At 37.0% G+C, this 21,399-nt stretch overlaps 1 protein-coding gene across 3 annotated transcripts in view; it reads left to right on the top strand.

Annotated features, from left to right (window-relative positions):
• The window catches only part of MTDH (metadherin), a 37,129-nt gene extending 16,250 nt beyond the window's left edge, over window positions 1-20,879 (top strand). For 2 of the 3 annotated variants that reach the window (XM_052787074.1, XM_052787075.1), the window contains exons 6-13: window positions 1,720-1,971; window positions 3,885-3,971; window positions 6,559-6,657; window positions 9,012-9,136; window positions 10,094-10,213; window positions 12,565-12,684; window positions 17,232-17,388; window positions 19,118-20,879. In XM_052787074.1, the coding sequence (XP_052643034.1) occupies window positions 1,720-1,971; window positions 3,885-3,971; window positions 6,559-6,657; window positions 9,012-9,136; window positions 10,094-10,213; window positions 12,565-12,684; window positions 17,232-17,388; window positions 19,118-19,188 (1,031 nt within the window). In that variant the 3' untranslated portion in view covers window positions 19,189-20,879. The remainder of the gene's footprint in view (window positions 1-1,719; window positions 1,972-3,884; window positions 3,972-6,558; window positions 6,658-9,011; window positions 9,137-10,093; window positions 10,214-12,564; window positions 12,685-17,231; window positions 17,389-19,117) is intronic. The other variant, XM_052787076.1, reaches the window with a different exon arrangement.
• Window positions 20,880-21,399: the final 520 nt, after the last annotated feature.

The following is a 21,399-nucleotide window of genomic DNA, read 5'->3' on the forward strand; positions in this document are numbered from 1 at the left end:
TTCCGCTCCTTCCTCCTCAGGGGCAGGACTCCTCACACCCTTCCCCTGCTCCAGCGTGGGGTCCCTCCCACAGGAGACAGTCCTTCACGAACTTCTCCAACGTGGGTCCTTCCCACGGGCTGCAGTTCTTTACAAACTGCTCTATCGTGGGTCCCTTCCATGGGCTGCAGTCCTTCAGGCACAGACTGCTCCAATGTGGGTCCCCCACGGGGTCACAAGTCCTGCCAGCAAACATGGTCCAGCATGGGCTCCTCTCTCCACAGGTCCATAGGTCTTGCCAGGAGCCTGCTCCAGCACAGGCTTCCCACTGAGTCACAGCCTCCTTTGGGCATCCACCTGCTCCAGCATGGGGACCTCCATGGGCTGCAGGGGGACAGCCTGCCTCACCATGGTCTTCACTAGGGGCTGCAGGGGAATCTCTGCTCTGGCACCTGGAGCACCTCCTCCCCCTCCTTCTTCACTGACCTTGGGGTCTGCAGGGTTGTTTCTCTCACATGTTCTCACTCCTCTCTTCTGCTGCAGTTTCTGTGCCACAGCAACTTTTTTTTTCCCTTCTTAAATATGTTATTCCAGAGGTGCTACCACTGTCACTGATGGGCTTGACCTTGGCCAGCAGCGGGTCCGTCTTGGAGCCGGCTGGCATTGGCTCTATTGGACACAGGGGAAGCTTCTAGCAGCTTCTCACAGAAGCCGCCCCTGTAACCCTGCCCCACTACCAAAACCTTGCCACACAAACCCAATACAGCATATGATATTGACTGACTTGTGCATCAGGTTTGGGCTGACTATTTAAGTGTTACACTTGCAATGTGCAGGTATTGTGTAATTGTTTGTAAATGAGCAGGTTTTCTGTTGTTTACACTGCATGTATAAAAAGAGAGAGAGAGGATTTGATACACAGAGCCTTTTGAGAAAGGTTTGTGATATATAGGTCAGGCTGGGTGCACCAGGTGACCATTAGCCTTTATGTTTTATAGGGACATAAATTTAAAAAAAAAAGTTTTATGATGATCTTTATGTCTCAGTGTACTACTGACTCAAAGTATATATTAAACTTGCTATGGCTAGTAATTTCTCATCGGGGTAGACTGTTGCTGTCTTGTGGTCTTTTACCTTTGTGTAATGCCAGATATATTGCTTATTATTTTGAAAGTGTTACCATGATTTTTTCCTCTAACCTTGATGGACACTTTGGTCAATATGAAAGCTATGCTCTTTGTAAATCCTGTGTGGTGTTTGGGAAGAATTTTCTAATCCTTGGTCATTTCTTCTACTTCCTGTTTAAAGAACTGCTTTATGCAGTTATGAAACAGAAATTATTCTCCATTTAGTGCATGGGGTTTTCTACAAATCATCACCATACTCTGTAAGAGAAATTACATGGCAGTGTTGGAATCACCCCCACCCCATTTGTTTTTTAATCTAGAGGCACTGGTTCGTCCAGATATCAGCCTTATAAAGAAAGGGATGCAGGAAAGAGAGTGCAGTTGGTGCTGTTTTTTCCTCCCTCTCAAGTTAGTAGACAGATGGTGCATATCATCTGAACTGGAAAATCAGCTGAGACAGAGCAGCAGCTCTTCTGTATCACACCGGTGTAGCAAAGCTGCTGTTCATTTGTACTTTTTTTTTTATTGTTAAGTGTATGTGCACGTAAGTAATATTTTAATTCTTCATCCAGTTCTTATTTAAAATAATGCTTTCGTTATGCTCGTATTTAAGTTTCTCCAGGATTGAGTGAAAGCCATACAGTAAATGGAGGAAGCTGGAATGAGAAGTCTGTAAAAATCTCCTCACAGATTGGTGTAGGGGAGGAGAAATGGACATCTGTTCCTTCAACTGCAGCTGGGAAGAGGAAGACTGAGACATCGGCTTGGGGCCAGGACACTGGCGATGCCAATGGAAATGGAAAGGACTGGGGTGTAACCCTGGTGGGCAGGCCCTGGAAAGAGCGTTCTTTGTTCACTCCTATTGGTAAGCTATTCTGAAGAAAACTTGCTTTACTTAAGCATTTTTACATAAGTGTATTTTTTAGTAGTGAATCTCTTAAATAGCTTTATGTTTAATTATTAAAAAAATCTTGGAGTGGTCTAGTGAAATGCGAAGTAAGCAGTTTCTCTTTACTGTAAGTTCTGACGGCTTAACATCTATGTCTGTTTTTAGTTTAACTGGTTTTTTGGAGTTTATCTGAAATAAAATTCTGTGAAGGAATAAAATTCTTTATATCACTTTCGCAAAATTCTGAAAGTGATTACTAAGTCATTTTGAAGTATAACTTCTTTTTTTAATAGATGTTTTTAAAACCCAGGCCATAAGTCTATTCTCTTGCTCCAACATGATCAAATCAACTATGTTTGGTTTTGGCAGACGTTTGTTTAGGCTCCAGGCATAAAGATTGTTCAGCTCTTGTGACATCTAGTGTTACACTGTTTTTCTCATTAGAAATTGTTTTTAGCCTTCTCCAGTACAATTTTTTGCCTTTATCACTTGTACTGTCCATAATAATAATAGAGAAGAGAATTCTTCGTTTCTCTCTGGGCAACAATCTTCAACTTATTAGCAGATGCTCTAATATGATCCTTCCCACTGTTCAATCTAAGTTATCCTAGTCTCTTCTAGAAAGCAGTGTTCCTTTGTAGTCAGTAACGTTGCTTTAGTCTAGATCTGTTTTATTTGTCTCACATATTGTGAAACGTGGTTCCTGAGGCTGGACCTGCTGTACAGTTGGAAGCTTTATTATTGCCAAGTAGAGGCAAAGGGCTTCTTGCATATTCCAGTTAAATGTATTCTGCTGTATATTCTAATAAGGTAGTTCTTAGTGACTGTGACCAGCTTGTTGTTGGTTTTGTTACCAAGAATATATCATGCCTCACCAGGCTGATTTGCTTCTGGTAAAATTACTAGTTTTGTGAGTGAGGGGAGAGCAGTGGATGTCTTTTATGATGACTTTAGTAATGCTTTCAACACTGTCTCTCACAGTATTATTGTATCCAAGTTAGGATGATTGAAAAACTGGTCAGGCTCAAAGGTAGTGGTTAGTGAGTCATCCTCTACCTGGAAGGTGGTAACAAGGGGGATATCACAGGGCTCTGTACTGAGAGCTGTCCTGTTTATCATTTTTATAAATGACCTGGAGGAGGCAACAGAATGTCATTCACATCAGATTCCCAGATTACACCAAACTTGAGGCAGGAGAGGGGAAACAGTAGATACAATGCACATCAGGGGTGCCATCCAGAGGGACCAGCTGGAGGAATGGGCCAACAGGAAGCTGAGGAAGTTCAACAAGGACAAATATGAAGTGCTGCACCTGGGTAGGAAGCACCCCTGGCTGGGGACTGACTGTCTGGAGAGCAGCTCTGTGGATAAGGAGTCCTGGTGGACACCAAGCTGGACATGAGCCAGCCATAGGCCCCAGCAGCAAAGGACACCGACAGTATTCTGGGCTGTATTAACAGGAGTCAATAGATTGGAGATAGTTATTATCCACTTCATGGACCACATCTGGAATACTCTGTCCAGTTTTGAGTGCCCACCCCCCCAGTCAAATAAATGTAATTCTAAATAAAAGCTACAAGTAGTTGATTGGGGCTCAAAACATAATTTACTTTTCTTTTGTGAGAAGTTTATATATACAAAAGGCTGTTGAGGGAAGAAGACCTTAGAAAGCTTGAAAATTGTTTCAAGCTGAGTGTTCATACAGTCACATCTCTGTCAGCACTGATTGTCTGATATAATAAGCAAAATAATGCCCTCAGTTGTGTGAAATGTTAACATGGCTGGAATGTCCACTGTTTTCCTGACCCTATTCGTAATTAAATAGCTAACTTTTTCAACATGGCCAGCAATGTGAAGTTCGGTTGTTTTTTCTTTTTTTCCCTCCACAGCTGCTTGGAATGTGGATGCAAGGATTAATACCTCTGAACAGAATTCTACTTCTTTCTCTTCATTTGGATTAACTCCTGGAGTTTCTGGTATGTATGCCCTTCCAAAGATTTTTCCACTCTCTGCTGCTCCACCAGGTGGAAATAAAATTTGCCAAGTCTTACTAATATGCATCTTTCTCATTGTTCTTTGAAAATAGTACTGGTAACTGGAAACAGGTGGAAAACATGTTTTATGAAAGCCTAGAAAGCTTTTTTGTTATGCTGAAATTATGCAATAAAGTAACTGTTTTAAATTGATAATCAAAAGCTAGATCAATAAGAAGGTGATGCTTCTTATTTAGCCTTCCTGTTTGTGTGTTGAGTAAATAATGGGCATAAGAGATTGCTCAGTGTTGCTATGTCTCAACTTGGAGATCTGAAGATTGCTTTCTAGGAAAGTCTCTTTACCCTGATCTTCTGAGAGATTTGTTATTTGATGGTTATGTTTTTCCCCTTCAAGGAACTGAAGCACTATTTTCAAAATATGTTCCATAGGCAGGATTTGAAGTCTTGAGTCTTTTCTCTGTATGACGGGTGGGAAAGCTGAGCTCGGGTTTTCTTGTTTTGAAGCGTGAAACTGCTGTAGAGTGCAAACCTGGCTTCATAACAAATCTTGTGTGTTAAACTACTGACATAAGTGCTGCAGTGATTTATTATACAATAAAGGGATCATATGTCAGGTTTTCTGCTCTTGCTTGCTTATTCCAGTTATCTAATGAGCTTGGCTTGGCTATTTTCTTTTAGGAAGTAGCTGGCCAAGTGCTTACGCACTTGGGCTATGCTTACTTGTATTGCAGTTTACAGACTTTTAACTGTGGAACTCAAGCTCAGTGTCCTACAGCTCACGAGCGCTTCATTCTCTGTGCACATCTAAGCCCGCATAACAAAGAAGTTAAAATGCCAAGGTCTAATTTATCAGACTTTCCAAAGAACAGTTCACCTAATAAAAACTTACAGAAACCTTGTCTTAAAGAAAAAGAAGAAACAAAGTCTTAATTGTATGGAGAGTTTTAATAAAATAACATTTCCCAGGGAGCCACTTGAATTCAAGTTCAGTCTCTAGGCTAAAACTTAAGAAAGTTTAGTTAATAAAGTGGGATGACAGACTGATCTAAGATTCGTCTGCAATACCACCATTCCAACTTTAATCGAGAGAGAAGTGTGAAGATAGTGAAGTATATTCATCATCTTTGATGCACCTTAGCCAGCAATGTTGTAATGCAAAGTGATCACGTGAATAAGTATTTACTTCTTACTTGTAACTGGCTAGCAAAAAATGAGAATGTGTCACGGTTGCCATCATCTGAGGTATCTTTTGCAGAGGTGTTTATAAAATAGAGACACCCAGGTAGCTATGGTCCTATTTAAACTTCATTTCAAAAATAAGTCTCATCATAAAGTAATTGTCCTGGTTTCAGCTGGGATAGAGTTAACTGTCTTCCTAGTAGCTGGTACAGTGCTATGTTTTGAGTTCAGTATGCGAAGAATGTTGATAACACTGATGTCTTCAGTTGTTGCTCAGTAGTGTTTAGACTAATGTCAAGGGTTTTTCAGCTTCTCATGCCCAGCCAGCAAGAAAGCTGGAGGGGCACAAGAAGTTGGCACAGGACACAGCCAGGGCACCTGACCCAAACTGTCCAACGGGGTATTCCATACCATGTGACGTCCCATCTAGTATAGGAATGGGGAAGTGGGGGCAGGGATTCACCGCTCGGGGGACTGGCTGGGTGTCGGTCGGCGGGTGGTGAGCAATTGCACTGCGCATCATTTGTACATTCCAATCCTTTCATTATTGCTGTTGTCATTTTATTAGTGTTATCATTATCATTATTAGTTTCTTCTTTTCTGTTCTATTAAACCGTTCTTATCTCAACCCATGGGTTTTGCTTCTTTTCCCGATTTTCTCCCCCATCCCACTGGGTGGGGGTGGAGTGAGTGAGCGGCTGCGTGGTGTTTAGTTGCTGGCTGGGGTTAAACCACGACAGTAATATATTAATTTCTTTCAGTCTCACAATTAAGGTTTTTGGTTTTGTTTTCTTTATAAAATGGTTTCTGTTTGCTGATGCCTTATTTTTCTTAAAATAATGATGTTACATGTCTAACACTTTCTGTTATCATGACTGGTATTGGCCTCACTGTTGTTTGTCGTGCTGCTTTTATGTTCCTGAAACCTTTTACTTGAAATGAGAATTGGATTCTTAGTAATGAATAATATAATTGTGATACCTGCAATGTAATTTATGAGGTTTCTTTCTAGTACTCTTTTCTTTTAAGCTTCTCCCTGTAAGACTTCTTACTGATATAGGGTAATAATTTCACTACCCGTAAATATTCATTGTATTTTTCAGTTTGAGGGGACTGCTGTAAGCCTTATAGACTGCTGTTATTCACCCTTCTTATCTTTTTTTCCACATTCTTCTCCGGACTTAATTTTGTCTTCCTTCTTCAGTTCCCTTGTTTTATGAATATATCTCATTTTCAAGAGCCTTGTAGTTTTCCTGTCCTGTGCAGTCCTTAGAATCAGACTTTTTTCTTTGAGCCTTCTGTCTTCCTTTCCTACTTTGGAATTTCTTTACCCAAGAAAACACAGGAAGCTTGTTAACTTACGAATACAATTCTATTTATTCCCTTTCAGGATCCAACAGTGAGTCAGTTTCTCAGGCTGGTACTTCTGATTTTCAGTGGGATTTAAGTCATGCTCAACCCCCTGTTGATGATGAATGGTCTGGGTTAAGTATGTTCCTCTAAAATGTTCATTAACAAAATTTTGTTACTTACTGTTACTTTAAAGTGTAGTTGCTTATATTAGCTACTTGTATTAGCCAGCATTGAGCATCTGAAGAAAAACCTGGAATGTTTCACTTCTGTAAAGTTAATCGACAGTTTGAAGACAGCAGGAAAAAGTATTTTGACGAATGATAATAGAAAATGGTTAATTTTTAGGAAAAATACTTGGATATTAAACTCAGAAGTGAAAGAGAGCTCATGCATTTTAAGGTAGTTCTGATTTCTGCCAGAAAATTTTGGTAATCAAACAGTCAATGCAAATGATGAGAAAAATGTACTGCAAGTCTGCAAAAGATGCATTTAGCAGATTGTATTTGAGTCACAGTTTCATTTTACATGTTTGTTCCTTACTGAAAACTTAATGTGACATAAGACTCTGATATTTAGTATAACTTACTTTCTTATTTAGCAAACATTAGGAAGTTCTTATGTGTATAGAAAGCATATACGGGATAGAAATCACTGAAGTTACTTGGGAATTGTAGTAAAATTGGTGTTTACTCTCCCTTTCCCCTCCCTGCCAATTTCACAATATTCTTGTAGTTCTTACCACAGTCTCTCCCTAAACAGGGCTGTAGTATAATAAAGTTACAGCCATTCCTAAGTATTTACTAGTGAAACTGTACCTGTGAAGAAAGCTTTCAGCCTTAAACTGACTTTTTGAACTGCCTTGTAATTGATAGCTTTATTCAGTCAGATGCAAGAATGTTTAAGAAAAACAGTTTAGTGCCTCTCATTAGGTCATTGACCTGAAAAATTGGTCAAGAAGTTGACCAGAAAAGCTGCCTTGCATGTTACCTTCTCTCTAAGAACAATTTCTCGTTTAATGACTGCAGAAGTGGGGTGGTTTGATGCACTCCTTGATTCCACCAGTTTTTGCATGACTGTTCTGATACCAGATCATTTTGAAACTTATCTTTTCTTTTATCTGGTTTAAGGATAAGGGAAGCACATTTCAGTTTATCATTTGAAAGTAATCAATTTTACATATTATCAAAAGCATAATTCATTCATGTTTCTGAGCATAAAATGTTTATGGCTATAGCTTGTGTTAATAGGGTAATTCGGTCATAGATATCAACTAATTGAAGTGTACACTAATAGAAGTGGGGAAATAATGGATGTTTAGACCAATGTGATACACAGATACACATTACTGCTTTATCAGGTTCAGGACAAGGAAATTAACTCTATGTACAAATGCTACTAATTTTTACTATTAATAAAAAAGAATGAATTTTTTTTCTTAAAGCGACTAGTGAGAGGGCAGTAGATAAACTGTGAAGTGTTATGTTGGGCAGTAATTGTTTTTTCAAATCAGTAAATTTTAGTGTCCAAAGTAAGTGTAATTGAGGTAATATTTTTATATGAAAGCAAGAGCTGAAAAAGTATTGTAAGTAGTTGTAAGATCTCTTAGTGTATTTTTGGTTTCATAATGTTTGCCAGTAAATTTAATTGGGTTTATTACTGCTTTTCATTTTTACTTAATTTTCAAATGTTTAAACTGAATCCCACTGTAGTTTGCAGACCATGTTTGCCTCTTCTTCAATTTGGCATAGACTGAGGGTGAGAAATATTTGTGATGTTAATATAAATGTGAAATGAAAGATGATCTTTTACAAGGTCTTCTGTTTTAAAATCGGTGTGCTGTAACTTTCTACTAAACAGACAGTCTTAAGGCTTAGTTCTTCCCTTCAGATATTTTTAATTTTTATGTAACTGACCCTTTAAATCTGTCATTTCTGTGTGACAGCATAAATATGTGCCATCATAAATGAACGGTAGCAAAATGGAGTAGGGACTTAGAGTCTTGGAAAAAATAAGGTTATTAAAAAATGTCAGTGTTACAAGATGACTTTTGGCTCAGTAAGATTTACACTTTCAGATATATCACTTGTAAAGGATTCTACCTAAGGTAAGATTGATCAGTGTTACAGTTCATATTAATTTTTTCACAAACTAGGAAGAATGTTTAAGATAGAGAACAACTCTTAAATTTGTCCTTTACATAGTCAAGAAAAGTATCTCAAAGCAATTGCAATTAGCTAGCTGCCGCTGTGACTAGTTTGTAATCTGATTGCTCTGTAAAATAACCAAGTCTTACTCCTTACTTACAAAAGTCTTCCACCGATATTTAAAATCTTTAAATTTTTTTCAGAAATACAGGAAATTAATATTTATATCTTGATATCAGGAAGTGGTTTTATGCATAGATTTTTTTTTTTTTTTTTCATTTTTAAACTGTCAGAGAGCACCTGTAAAGTAAGGAGGCATTCCTGAAAATCTTTTTAATCTTTGTAGATGGACTTTCTTCAGCTGATCCCAGCTCTGATTGGAATGCACCAGCAGAGGAGTGGGGAAACTGGGTAGATGAAGAAAAAGTTGCTTCTGTTCCTCAACCTGAAGAGATATCTGATGTTCAGAAGGTAAAAGGTGATATTTTCTCCTTAGCTCCAAGATTTTGCCCTTACCAGTGCCATTTCTTAAAGTAACTTAAGGGTGGTGACAAAGGTAATCTCTCATCTCTTTTACACTGATAAGAGTAGCACAATTGTGTTTAATGGGTACACAGAGAAGGAAAATGCTGAACGTTGTTATTGAGAAAATAGAAGCCACTTTGTTCCATGTCAGATCTTACTGTCTCACCATAATATAAGGATTAGCTTCTCATTATAGACTAAGAGAGGATTTAGATTTGTTTTCGTAAATACTTCTTAACAATATTTAGTTCTCTGTATGGAAAACAGTACTTCCATGCCACCAGTACATGATGCCCTGAGCACAAGTCTTATGAGGAGCGGCTGAGGGATCTGGGGTTGTTCAGTCTAGAAAAGAGGAGGCTGAGGGGAGACCTTATCGCTCTCTACAACTACCTGAAAGGGGGTTGTAGTGAGGAGGGTGTTGGTCTCTTCTGTCAGGTGTCTGGAGATAGGACAAGAGGAAATGGCCTCAAGTTGAGGCAAGGGAGATTTAGGTTGGATATTAGGAAAAATTTTTTTACTGAGAGGGTTGTCAAACATTGGAATGGGCTGCCCAGGGAAGTGGTTGAGTCACCATCCCTGGAGGTATTCAAAAAGCGAGTGGATAGGGTACTCCAGGGCATGGTTTAGGGGGCATGGTTAATGGTTGGACTTGATGATCTTGAAGGTCTTTTCCAACCGAAATGATTCTATGATTCTATGATTCCCAACTCCTGTACCTATATTACCAGATAGCACGTAAAGAATGTGGCCTTCCTGAAATGAACTGAACAGATAAGGTTGTGTTCATTTATACTTTTATATGCGATTAAATTCCTTACAGCTATTAATTTGTGTTTAGTCTATAGAAGGCATGTTTCATTGTCATTTGAAATGCTAAATACCTTATGTTCCTGCATGAAGGCTTCAGATAATGAAAGAGAAAAAGCAGAGCCAATTCTTCAGAGTTCTACAAGTGGCAAATCCAAGAAAAAGAAGAAGAAAAAGAAGAAGCAGGGTGAAGAAGCTAACTCTCCTGTGCAGGTAAATGGAACAAAATCTGGACAGTCTGAAAGGCAATTGTGAGGAATTCACAAAATCACCCTATTTTTGTATATTAGTGTCTTAAGCAAAAATTATTTTGGGGAAATTAATTTCCTTATGGTATTGGATTGTCTACTATTGTTTCTGAAGAGTTAAAGTAATCCTTGTCTTACTAATATTTCCTTTAATTTTAATTATTCCATGTTTGACTTGTGAATACAACGTAGTTTTGCTGGATTTATGGAAAGCATGAAATATGTGGAAAGTATTTATCCTGAATTACTTATTTTCTATCAAATCAGTATTCTGTACTGTAGGGATGCTTCAGGAGGAACTTTCCTCTGCATGGGAAGCCGCCTTCTCCTGTCCTTTGAAAGACAGCTGCCTTGGCAGATATAGCTAGCTAGGAGAATGAGAGAAATTGAAGTTTTCTCTTAAGCTGTTTTAAAGTACAATTCTACGAGAATATAGTGGTTTTCTGAAGTACTTTCATAGCTTGATGTGAAAAAGCGAAGTATCAATGCCTCGAACTCAGTAGGTGGAGCTACTCTGTGAGTCAGATTTTAATGAGAGTATTTGCACACTGAGGATGGTTGGAGTTTTCGCTGTTACTTGAATAGCTTTTGAAGAATTACATTGAAACAGATTTGTTGTAAAAATAGCAAAAGCAGATTGCACTTCACTTGGCAATTGAATCATGTTTGAATAGATGAAAACAAGTACTTTTCTAATAGGAAAAAGCTTTTAATAGCTTATGCTTAGAATACATACTGCTGCTTATAGTGACAGCCATTCATAATTTACATTCTTTACAAAATGTTAAATGCTCAGTTGAATCTGACTAGGTGAATTGGAGAGAGAGGGAAAGCATTACTTCAGTCATTCTTGCTTTGGATTTGCTTTTTATGATTATCATGTTTTCAGTCTGAGATTTTATTAAAACAATTTTAAAAGGTTAAAGTCCTATTACATAGAATTGTTTTAAAATTGTCTATGTGGAGGTGGATGCTTGTGTCAATTTACAGTGTTTTATTTGAGGCAAATTCAAACTGACTGTACTAGGACTGCAGCTTTTTTGTAATTGAAATCTGTCATGTACTGGTATCTGCAATGACTCCAAGTGTAAGTCAAGATTAATAGGTTATGGTTAACAGGCGTTTGCGGATATCTTGCATGGATCTTAAGGTCAGTGAATGCATTCTGAAATTATTTTTTTTTCCGTGGCCTATGAGCTGCCTTTAAAGTTGTATATGTCAAATGGAATCCTACTGTCCATATTAACATAATCAGATTCATTTATTCTACCCATTGGTCTCCAACCATTCTGATTTTGTTACTTTTTCTTTCAATCTATCAGTCTATGAGATCATCAGTTTAAAAATGAGTATTTCTCTGTATTAAATTTTTATGGAAAATTGAGGGGTGTTGCTCGATAGGAGCAGACAGAACTGCTAATACATCGCAGATAAGTTATCCTTGTTATAGCAGTTTAGTAATTTAACTTGCCAATCCTACTTCAAACTCACTTAAGCTTTGTATATTTATCCTCTGAAAATTGAGCATGTTCATTTAAACAGTATCATTTTTGTCATTGATTATACTTAAGTGTTCACACTTGTATTTGTTGACTTCAGTGTTTGTCAAGGCAGTGGAAGCTATCTTCAGAGCTAGATGTAAGGCAATATATATTCTTTCCTGTCAGGAATCAACAGACTTAGACTGTGACTGCATTTTCACAAGGTTCCAGGGGAAATAAGTGAAGGAACAATGTCTCAAGAGGTGCTTTCAGCTTAAAACCAGAGACCTGTATTCTGCTTACTGTTCACCACCACAGGATTCTTCTGGTGCTATAAAAAAATGTAACTACTCTAATTCCTCACGCAAAATGAAAACCTTCCACCATTAGAGTTTTTAAGGAGTAAAGGTTGAGACTCCTGTATACTTTGGATATATTTTCAGTTTTTGTACTGAGAGGTTTGTTTTACAGGCATCATGACAGACTAAATTGTGTTGCAAAAATATTATTAGAGCTTAATATATGATAGAAGACTGAACATGATAATATGCAGAGCTTGCATTTTAAAACATTTTACTTGTAACAAACCACAGAAATGAGAGCAGTCAAGTCTTATCATGATACTTTTACAAGGTATTTTTGTATTATGTAGTTCTATAAATTTTGAGTGTTAGCATAGGCTAATATTAGCCCACTATAATTTTTTTTAGATAGACTTTCTTAGTTATAGAATCTGATTATGGCAACAAAATTGATGTGCAGGGAAGAAGAGTCAGAACTTCACTGCAAACACAGGCTCTTTTTTTCTTTTTTCTCCCCCCCCCTGCTTTTGTAGGACACTGAAGAACTGGATAGAGAAGCTGGAGAGGAATTTCAGGAGGATACCTCAAAAGTTCGACCACAGCAGGAAATAGCTTTTTCTCTGAAGACCATAAGTACTAGTGAACCAGCTAAGGTAGGGGTACAAAACTGGGTATATGTTATAATTTCTGATTTGGTAGTGCTCAAAGTCCATTGAAACATTAATTTGTGTAGGTAAGGTTACAGTAGGAATACTGCTTCAGGCTATATGCTTATGAATATAAAGGTGATTGAGAGGTTGAGTTTTAGATAATAGGTCAGTTACAAGTTTTAAAAAGGATGTCTACTCTGAAAAGCAGTATCTTCTAAATCAGTAGTCACTTTCATGACTGTCAAGTTATTTTCTTGTTTGAATATTCAAGCAATAAACTTACAAAACTTTGAAATCGGGAAACCTAAGAACTAACAGGTCTGAGTGCAAGACCAATAGCATGTTTTACTGATTCATTGCAACAGAATGAAATGTTACCAACTTATATTCTGACCTAATGCAGTCTAAATATCATTTTAATGGCTGTGCTGAGCTTAATGTTAATGACTGAATATGAAAAGTTTTTATTTGAACCAATTGTTGTGGTTTAACCCCAGCCAGCCACTGAGCACCATGCAGCTGCTCACTCACTCCCCCCACCCAGTGGGATGGGGGAGAGAATCAGAAGGAAAAAGGTAAAACTCGTGGGTTGAGATAAGAACAGTTCAATAGAACAGAAAGGAAGAAACTAATAATGATAATAGTAACAATAATGAAATGACAATAATAATAAAAGAATTGGAATATGCAAAACAAGTGATGCACAGTGCAATTGCTCACCACTCACTGACCGATGCCCAGTTAGTCCCCAAGCAGTGATCCCCCGCCCAGCCCCACTCCCCCCAGTTTATATACTAGGCACGACATCACATGGTATGGAATATCCCTCTGGCCAGTTTGGGTCAGCTGTCCTGGCTGTGTCCCCTCCCAGCTTCTTGTGCCCCTCCAGCCTTCTTGCTGGCTGGCCATGAGAAGCTGAAAAATCCTTGACTTGGTATAAACACTGCTTAGCAACAACTGAAAACATCAGTGTGTTATCAACATTCTTCTCATACTGAGTCCAAAACACAGCACTATACCAGTTACTAAAAAGAACATTAACTCTATCCCGGCTGAAACCAGGACACCAATTCACAAACCAACTGTTTGCTTCAGCTCACGGTTGAAACAAATAATCTAGAGAATACAAGTTCTCTCTAATCTTTCTCCAACTAGCAGCTTTTTTAGGTACTGTTATCCTACAAGCATCACAATGTAGGAAGAAGGAAAGTATTTAATATTTCTAGTGGTATTGGTTTTGTGTTCCATAAAGAGTGAACAATACCAGTGAGACAGCAGTTTGGTACCACAGAATATTTGTCTGAATATTGAGTTTTACTTTTTAATTGCTAAGCATTTGTTTTATAAAGATAACAAGGTCTTAAGATTCAAATGAAAATATTAGAATGGAATCTTTTATGAGAGGCTGCAAGTCACCAAAGAAAAAGTACAGAAAGTGTTTACTGAGAACACGTGCCTTGAAAAGCATATTCTGACATACTTTTAGCTTATTCTAAATATCCTACATTGCAGTAGAGCTTTTACTATAATTATTTAGTTTAGGTTCAGTTCAACCTTTATTCAAGGTTAGCAACAGCTGCCTAGTCTATCTGACTAGTGCAAAGTTGGGTTTTGTGGGGTTTTTTGAAGCTGTATCTGAAAAAAGACATTTGCCTATGTGCACAAGTGGCTTTTTTCCTGGCAGTGTGTGGTTTTTTTAAAAAACTTAAAAGCAAATACATTGTTTTGTGTTGGAGGCCATAGTTGAAAATGTGTAGACAGAAAACTCATATTTGGATTGTGACATCAAGGTGGGTGTTTTGACACCTAGAAAGAGGTGTACTGGTGCATTCCAAAAGGCTAGCTTTTGCTTTTTAGAAATCTAAATTAATTTGAAAAATACTTTTCAGCTACGTGTAATGATTCTTTTGATTTGCAGTTAGGTATTTTATTTTTTCTCACAAGGTGTTGGCACTGCCAAATTATCAGCCCGGTTTCAGTAGACTTTGCTCAATTGTTTAGTGTTTAAAACCATACCCAACTTCTTAGGTGATTCGATCACATCAGCTCTGATGTAGACCTGCGCTGTGAACTATTTTTGGGGGGCTTGAGTGCTCCTGTTACTCGAGTCTTAAGTTCAGTCTGTTCATATATGTGCCTGTGTATAGCTGTGAAACAAGACATAATCTGTATTAAACTTGGTCTGGGGGCAAAGGACAAACAAAACTATTACAAACAACATTCTCTGGAAGTTAGTTGGGCTTGATAAAGGACAATTTGTGAATTGTTGTATCTGACAATGCAGATGGTCTTTCAGTCTTTATCCAGTCTCCTTGCCATCAGATTTGGCTTCATTGTAATTTCACATATGCAAAGATGCCTTCTGATATTGTCTGACTTAGCTGTTCCAAAAAGTTTTAGAACCAGTCTGTGACTGATGTGTGAAATGGATGACTTAGGTTTCCAAGATAGGTAATCTAGTCTTGAGCAAATGCTCCAAAACACGAGAACCAAGTATGAGGAAAAATAAACTGAGTACAAATAAGTTACTATCCAGAATATCCTCATAAAGACCAGAAACAGCTGAATGTTGAACACTTCTGGTTTTTATCTGGTGATATTTTTCCCACATTATACATTGGGCTGCGTGGAAACCTTTGCCATTTTATCAGCAGGCACGGGTTTTAAATGAAGAGATATCTTTGGAAATCCTTTATTTGTAACAGTTTCACAAGTCACTACTTCATTAATAAATTGTAGAATTACACATATAACTATTTATATTATCAAATAGGCTTTATTAATTGTTTCAGGTTTCCTTTCTGAACTGTTTTAACACAGAATATCCTAGAAAAGAGTAGTACCCCATTCTTAATGTTTGGTATTGCTATCCAATTTCCCTCATCCAAAATTCAGACAGGAGTATGGTATTTGCAAAAACATCCAGATAATGCTGTATGTATCTGTATCATTACATTTACAGTAATACTGCATACTTTAACATTCAAGTTGCAACATGTTTGTTAGTCAACCTGCGACAGCTGTATGCCATTTAAATCTTAATTGAGTTGCTTTACCTGCAAGTGGAGAGTGACTCTATCCTAGCAAAACTATGATACCAGTGACCTGAATCAATTACCTCACGCAACTAGGAACTTTAAGTCCTCCTTCTGTTTTAGAGGCCACTCTTTGTGGCCTCTATTTGTATTTATGTAGCTAATGATTGCCAACCATTAGACAACATTAGAATTGGCCAAGCTTGGAAATCCTGTAGGATGGGAGTTCATTTTATCAGCATGGTTGATATTAAAAAAATTTTCAAGATTACCATATTTTCAGTAGATTAGAAGAAATACTGCAATTATAGTTATTAAAAAATTTGTTTCAGTTGATGTGTAAGGGCAGAGCAAACTCCTCTATTCATAAAAGGTTAGAGAACTGCTACCCTCTAAATTCATGTGTTGGGTTTTTTTAATTAAAGCTGTTTAACTTCTTACTCAGTATGATATGATTAAAAAGAAAAGTAAAAAAGTGTATCTTTTTGCTCTTTTGTATGTTCTGACTAGATTTTTGAGATGCTTACATTACAGTAATGGAAATAGTACAAACTGGTGACTATAACGGAGGATCTGTGTACATCCACATCAAGGGCTGGATGTAGATTTCACTGTTTTGTTCCGATAGTTCCAGGTCCTGGCTGTTGTGGCACAACTATAGCCATGACTTCTTTATAACATCCTAAAGTTTGGGTTTTATTGCTTGACTGAGGCACTGTTTTCTAATACACTCCTGTTTGAAGCCTTTTGTCAGTAGGTCACCTGCTGTGGGATCATATGATCTTTATGTTCTGACTTCCCTATTGGAATGTCAGAATGGTTTTTGCATTTTGACTTCTGTTTTACTCTACTGTAATTCCAGTAAGTGCTACACAGTAAGTTACAGTAACATCTTGTCTCCATAGTGGGAACCTTCAAAGTAGACCAGATAATTGGAAAATACTAGGAGTATCATTTACTTGGCAGTTACTCCTACAGTAGTTTCCACTGAAGTACTTTCTGACAGCTCTCGCAAATATCTGTTATTCTAATATAAGCATACAGAGTGTTTTGAGCAGTTGATAGGAATGACTGCAAATGCTTTCTAAGTATTATAAAAGTTTAATTATTTTGGCTTTTGAGTTGCATATTTGAACCTATACAGCTTGCTTGTTTGCCTTGCAACCAAATGCATATGTGTCGCTGTTTTGCATCTCTTCTGAATATGTATACTAGAATCTTTTTAGGATCTTGGTGATTTTTAGATTGTTCTCCCTTTCTTTGCATGTCATGTATTTTAAGAATTCGTGTGGTTCATCTTTGCTTGTGTGCAACTAAAAGTTTTGGCACTAGATGGCAGCCATAGTCTTGCAGCCTTGATTTAAAATTTTGAAGGATTTTAATGTTGGCTTAATTTTTCAATCCCATCTTTTCAGCAGCTGCTAAGTATAATGCCCAAATAACACCATATAAGAGTGTTTTACTGTTGTATGACTTAATGAACTTTTGGAAACTTTTTTTCTGTTTTTCAAATAGCCTGAGGAGGCTCCTTCGCTTGCTGTTTCTACTGAGCCATCTGTAATTGTATCAGAGAGCGATTCTGACAAGATCGCTTCCCAAGTGCCACAGATGCTGCAAGAGACAGATGTTTCTAGTCCCAATATTAAGCAAAACAGTGTGCCTCCTCCACAGAGTAAGTATCTCAGTACAATTCATTCATCTGAATTCAGGGTGTACTTTTTTCCTATAGAGCGTATAGAGTCAGAATGCTTTGCCATGAGGTTTGGGTTTAGAGTGCCATATCAGGTACTTACGTATTTCATTTATATATCTTGACATATTTTAGCTTTCGTTGAAGTACTTTGACAAATGTGCTTTCACTGTGAGGAAAAACTGGCTTCATATGCTTGAATGACTGAAAATGTCTGTTGGCCTCGTCCAGTCCTTAACAGACATTTGGATGTACTCTTCATCATCAGGACTGGAGCTCCATGCTGTGACTAAGTAGTTCTGCCAACACTGTTTCAAAGGGCTGCTTGCAAGTCTTCAGTGGAACAGATGGGTACTAACATAGCAGTTGACAGGATGTTTAGCTACCAAAAATTTGGTAAAAATACAAGCAATTCAATTTTCAACCTACTGGGGTTTTTTTGACTTCTCAACTTAGCTCATTAACATCTTTTCCATATGCTTCCATGAAATGTAGTAATCATAGAGGAAAACAGTTGCTAATATGGGAGTAGAAGGCTATTGGGAGATGCACTTATTTTTGTTGTAGCCTAACCGTTCATACATCAGGCTGAACTACTGCAGGTATATTGCTTTTTTAAAAATACGCCGTGCCCAGAGGTGTCAGGTGTGTCCTCTGTTTCACTCAGCAAAAGTGCTTGTGCTGAAGTACTCGCCCAATAAGACAGAAAAATTAGAAGGGAAGTCAAGATGTGAAAGGCATTGCTTTTAAAAAAAAACAAACCAAAAAAAACCCCCCACGACCCCCCAAAAAAACCTAACAACAACAACCAAAAAAACCCACCACCACCAACAAAAAAAAAACCCCAAAACCCCAGTTGTTTCAGTTAGACTTTTTAATGAGATTAATAAATACTGACATTTTGTAAGAAGTTCCTGGCTAAGTGTTAGAGTACTAAACCAGTTTTTAATGACTGCAGAAGAAACTAGATGATTTCATAATATTAGTCTCATTCAGCTGCACTAATTGGCTTCTTGGGTTTGAATATATTAACAGTCTTTCAAGTCTATGTGTCAACTTACAACTTTTTTTTCTGGTTCTAAAATATGAAGGCTTTTGTGACTGATTCATGCCTCAGCAATTGAAAGAACATCTCTTATGTTCAGCATATAAAATATTTTACCTGATTTACTACTTTTGGCAGCCAGCATGTTTTAAGGCAATCTGTTTTAATAAAATAACATAGTGCTTTATTTGATTATGGATTCCATGTAACCACATCTTTACATAGTTATTTATTTTTGAAAATACTCTTCTGACATGTCACTTAAATTTAGTGGTTAAAACCAGTGCAATTTGATAAAAGTGAACATTTAATGTCAATTGTGTACATGTACGTTACTTCCAGTTAGCCAAAAAATAATAATGACTCTACTGTAAATAATAGATTTACAAAATGAATTATTTTCATTGTGTATCACTATGTATTTGTGGTGTAAAAAAGTAGCTGTGGTGTAAAAAAGTAGTTTGAAATTAGCAAATGTTGGTTTAGGTGCGCTTCAAATTAGACTATTTGGGAGAAGCAGGTAAATACAACTCTCCTTCAAAAATCATGCTAGTTGATTGTTCTGAATTACTTCATAACAATATGGGATGTACTGTCCAGGATTTTAAAAGTCAATTCTGTGTAAACTTTCTCGGTCCTAACACTGTAGTTATGTTTTGTTTTTAGCAAAGTCTGAAGAAAGCTGGGAATCCCCCAAACAAGTTAAAAAGAAGAAAAAAGCAAGAAGGGAAACGTGAATTTCCTGAGATGGACATGTGTTGCTGAATATTGTCATGAAGATTATGCTGTTTATGCAATAATTTGTGAACATGTACAGAATTTTATATAAATTTCAAACAATTTTTAAAAACAGAACTGCTGTGAACACAAACATCTTTAAAAAGGAATCAAAGGAAAGTAACTTTATGACATAGCAAACAGAACATGCTACATTTGAAAGACATTCTGAAGAGTCTGTTTTTCCAACTTTTGGAGAGAAATCTTAATTAAAAAAACTGGTTTTACAACACAGTGCCCTGTTTACAACAGATAATACTCTCATCTACAGCTGCGGATAAAAGATTAATTTCAAGGAAGGGTTTCTGTAAAAATAGTTGTCTGTACAATAGTGGGTGTTTCTTGCCTCTCTTATGAGTGATGCATTAGAAGCACAGAATGTCAACCATTTGAATTTGTTTCATGCCTAAATCAAAGTGCTTTGATTAAATACATAATCTGCCATATCTTTACAGTAAGTTGGTTAGCAAGTCTGCTAGCTATTACAGGAATCACAAGTGCAAATCATTAACCATTTGTACAGTCAGACCTTCGTGGTTTATTATATGAAGTTAACACAATAAAACTGCTTTGGGTTAAAAGTTTGAGAATGTGATTTGAAACTTGAGTATGGTTCATGAAGTTATTTTTTATAATGTCTATTACCTTACTTGAATTATTGAAGATAACAGTATATTTTTAAGAATGCAGTAATGTGCATAAAATTGGTTTTCTCCTTCGTTCCCTGCAGTTCTTGGTTGATTCAGACTCCCATCTAAAACTGTATTCTTTCAACTTTTAAACTCATGGAATGAATTGAAATCAAATGTTCCTTTCCCTTAACACTTTTTAACTTACCATACCCAATTCTATTCTGCCATACCCAATTCTGTTCTGTTCTCTATTACTAAAACTGAAGAAAGCAAAGTGAATTTTTTTTTTCACTCACAAATTATTTGGGATTTCAAAGATCTGTTGGAGAACTGGAGTGGCTTCAGACAGCTTTAATTGACATTGTCAAGACCAGTTATCAGGAACACATTTTTTTACTGCCTTAACCTGTAGTATGTAGAATGTGTCTAGACTTCTGGACAGGAGTTAGTGTTTTTATATAAAAAAATAAAAATTCATGCAAGAATAGCAGTTGTAAAATAAAGACCATTTTCCGCTTGAAACTGTTAATTAAAATGGTGTTTAAGATGTGTTGTCATTTTCAGGCACTGTGTAATTACATGGCATCAAACTGGCAGATGTGTTTGTGTCTGTAAGGTGCATGCTCAGCCATGTACACTGTAAATAGCCTTTACAAAAATTTGTTTGATAAGGATGGTAATTAACATCACCTGGTAAATTCAGTTCAAGAAGAGCCAAGATTTTTTTTTTTAAATGATTGACTTCTGGTTTTGTGGCACAAACAGAATTGTTAACAGCTGTAACACATGGTACTCATCAACAACCTTGTACTCTTACTGTACTTGACTGCAGTTCAACAGTATTGCAGGGCAAGAATAGTTAATGCAGCAAGCTGGTTTTAATTGTACTGAAAACGCACCTTGCTAATGGAGAGCTTTCCTAATAAATGGATACTAACTTGCACAGGTATTAACCCCTGTGTATCCGGAACATGTGACACTCTAAATTGATTTGTTAAAATAAATGGAGCATATTGTCAGTATTGATTTATTTACTGGGAGGGAGTAATGCCTGAGACTGATACCTGTCAAGATTAATGCAAAATAAATTTGGAACTGAAGTACAGCTTTTCAAGGAGTATCTTAAGGCAAAGACAAAAATAGGATATTACAAAATCACGCAGAGTCCCTTGCATGTAAATAATACTATAATTTTACTTGTCCTCTTCATATTAAAGGTTAAGAAGAATACCCTTTTAATTCAGGTTTGTAATGTATGTCCAAAATGTCTGTTTCCAATCTGTATGTTGTGCTACAAGCCTCGTTTCTAGAAAATACACAGATTTTGTGTAATGACAGAGACTGCCCCCAAGGGCTTTTACTGCATAAATTCTTTTTTTTTCCTCTTGAAGATAAAATTGGTGGTATTTCTGGGTTAGTAAGCTCTAGCTCTTGAATAGCTTGTCATTCTGGAAAAAAGAAACAAATTAGCTAACAACATAGGAACCCTGCTAATTAACTGCTACTACTAAGCAGGATCATATAAATACATAGCCTTCC

Source organism: Harpia harpyja, chromosome 5, assembly GCF_026419915.1.
Source record: "Harpia harpyja isolate bHarHar1 chromosome 5, bHarHar1 primary haplotype, whole genome shotgun sequence".
Taxonomy (NCBI): domain Eukaryota; kingdom Metazoa; phylum Chordata; class Aves; order Accipitriformes; family Accipitridae; genus Harpia; species Harpia harpyja.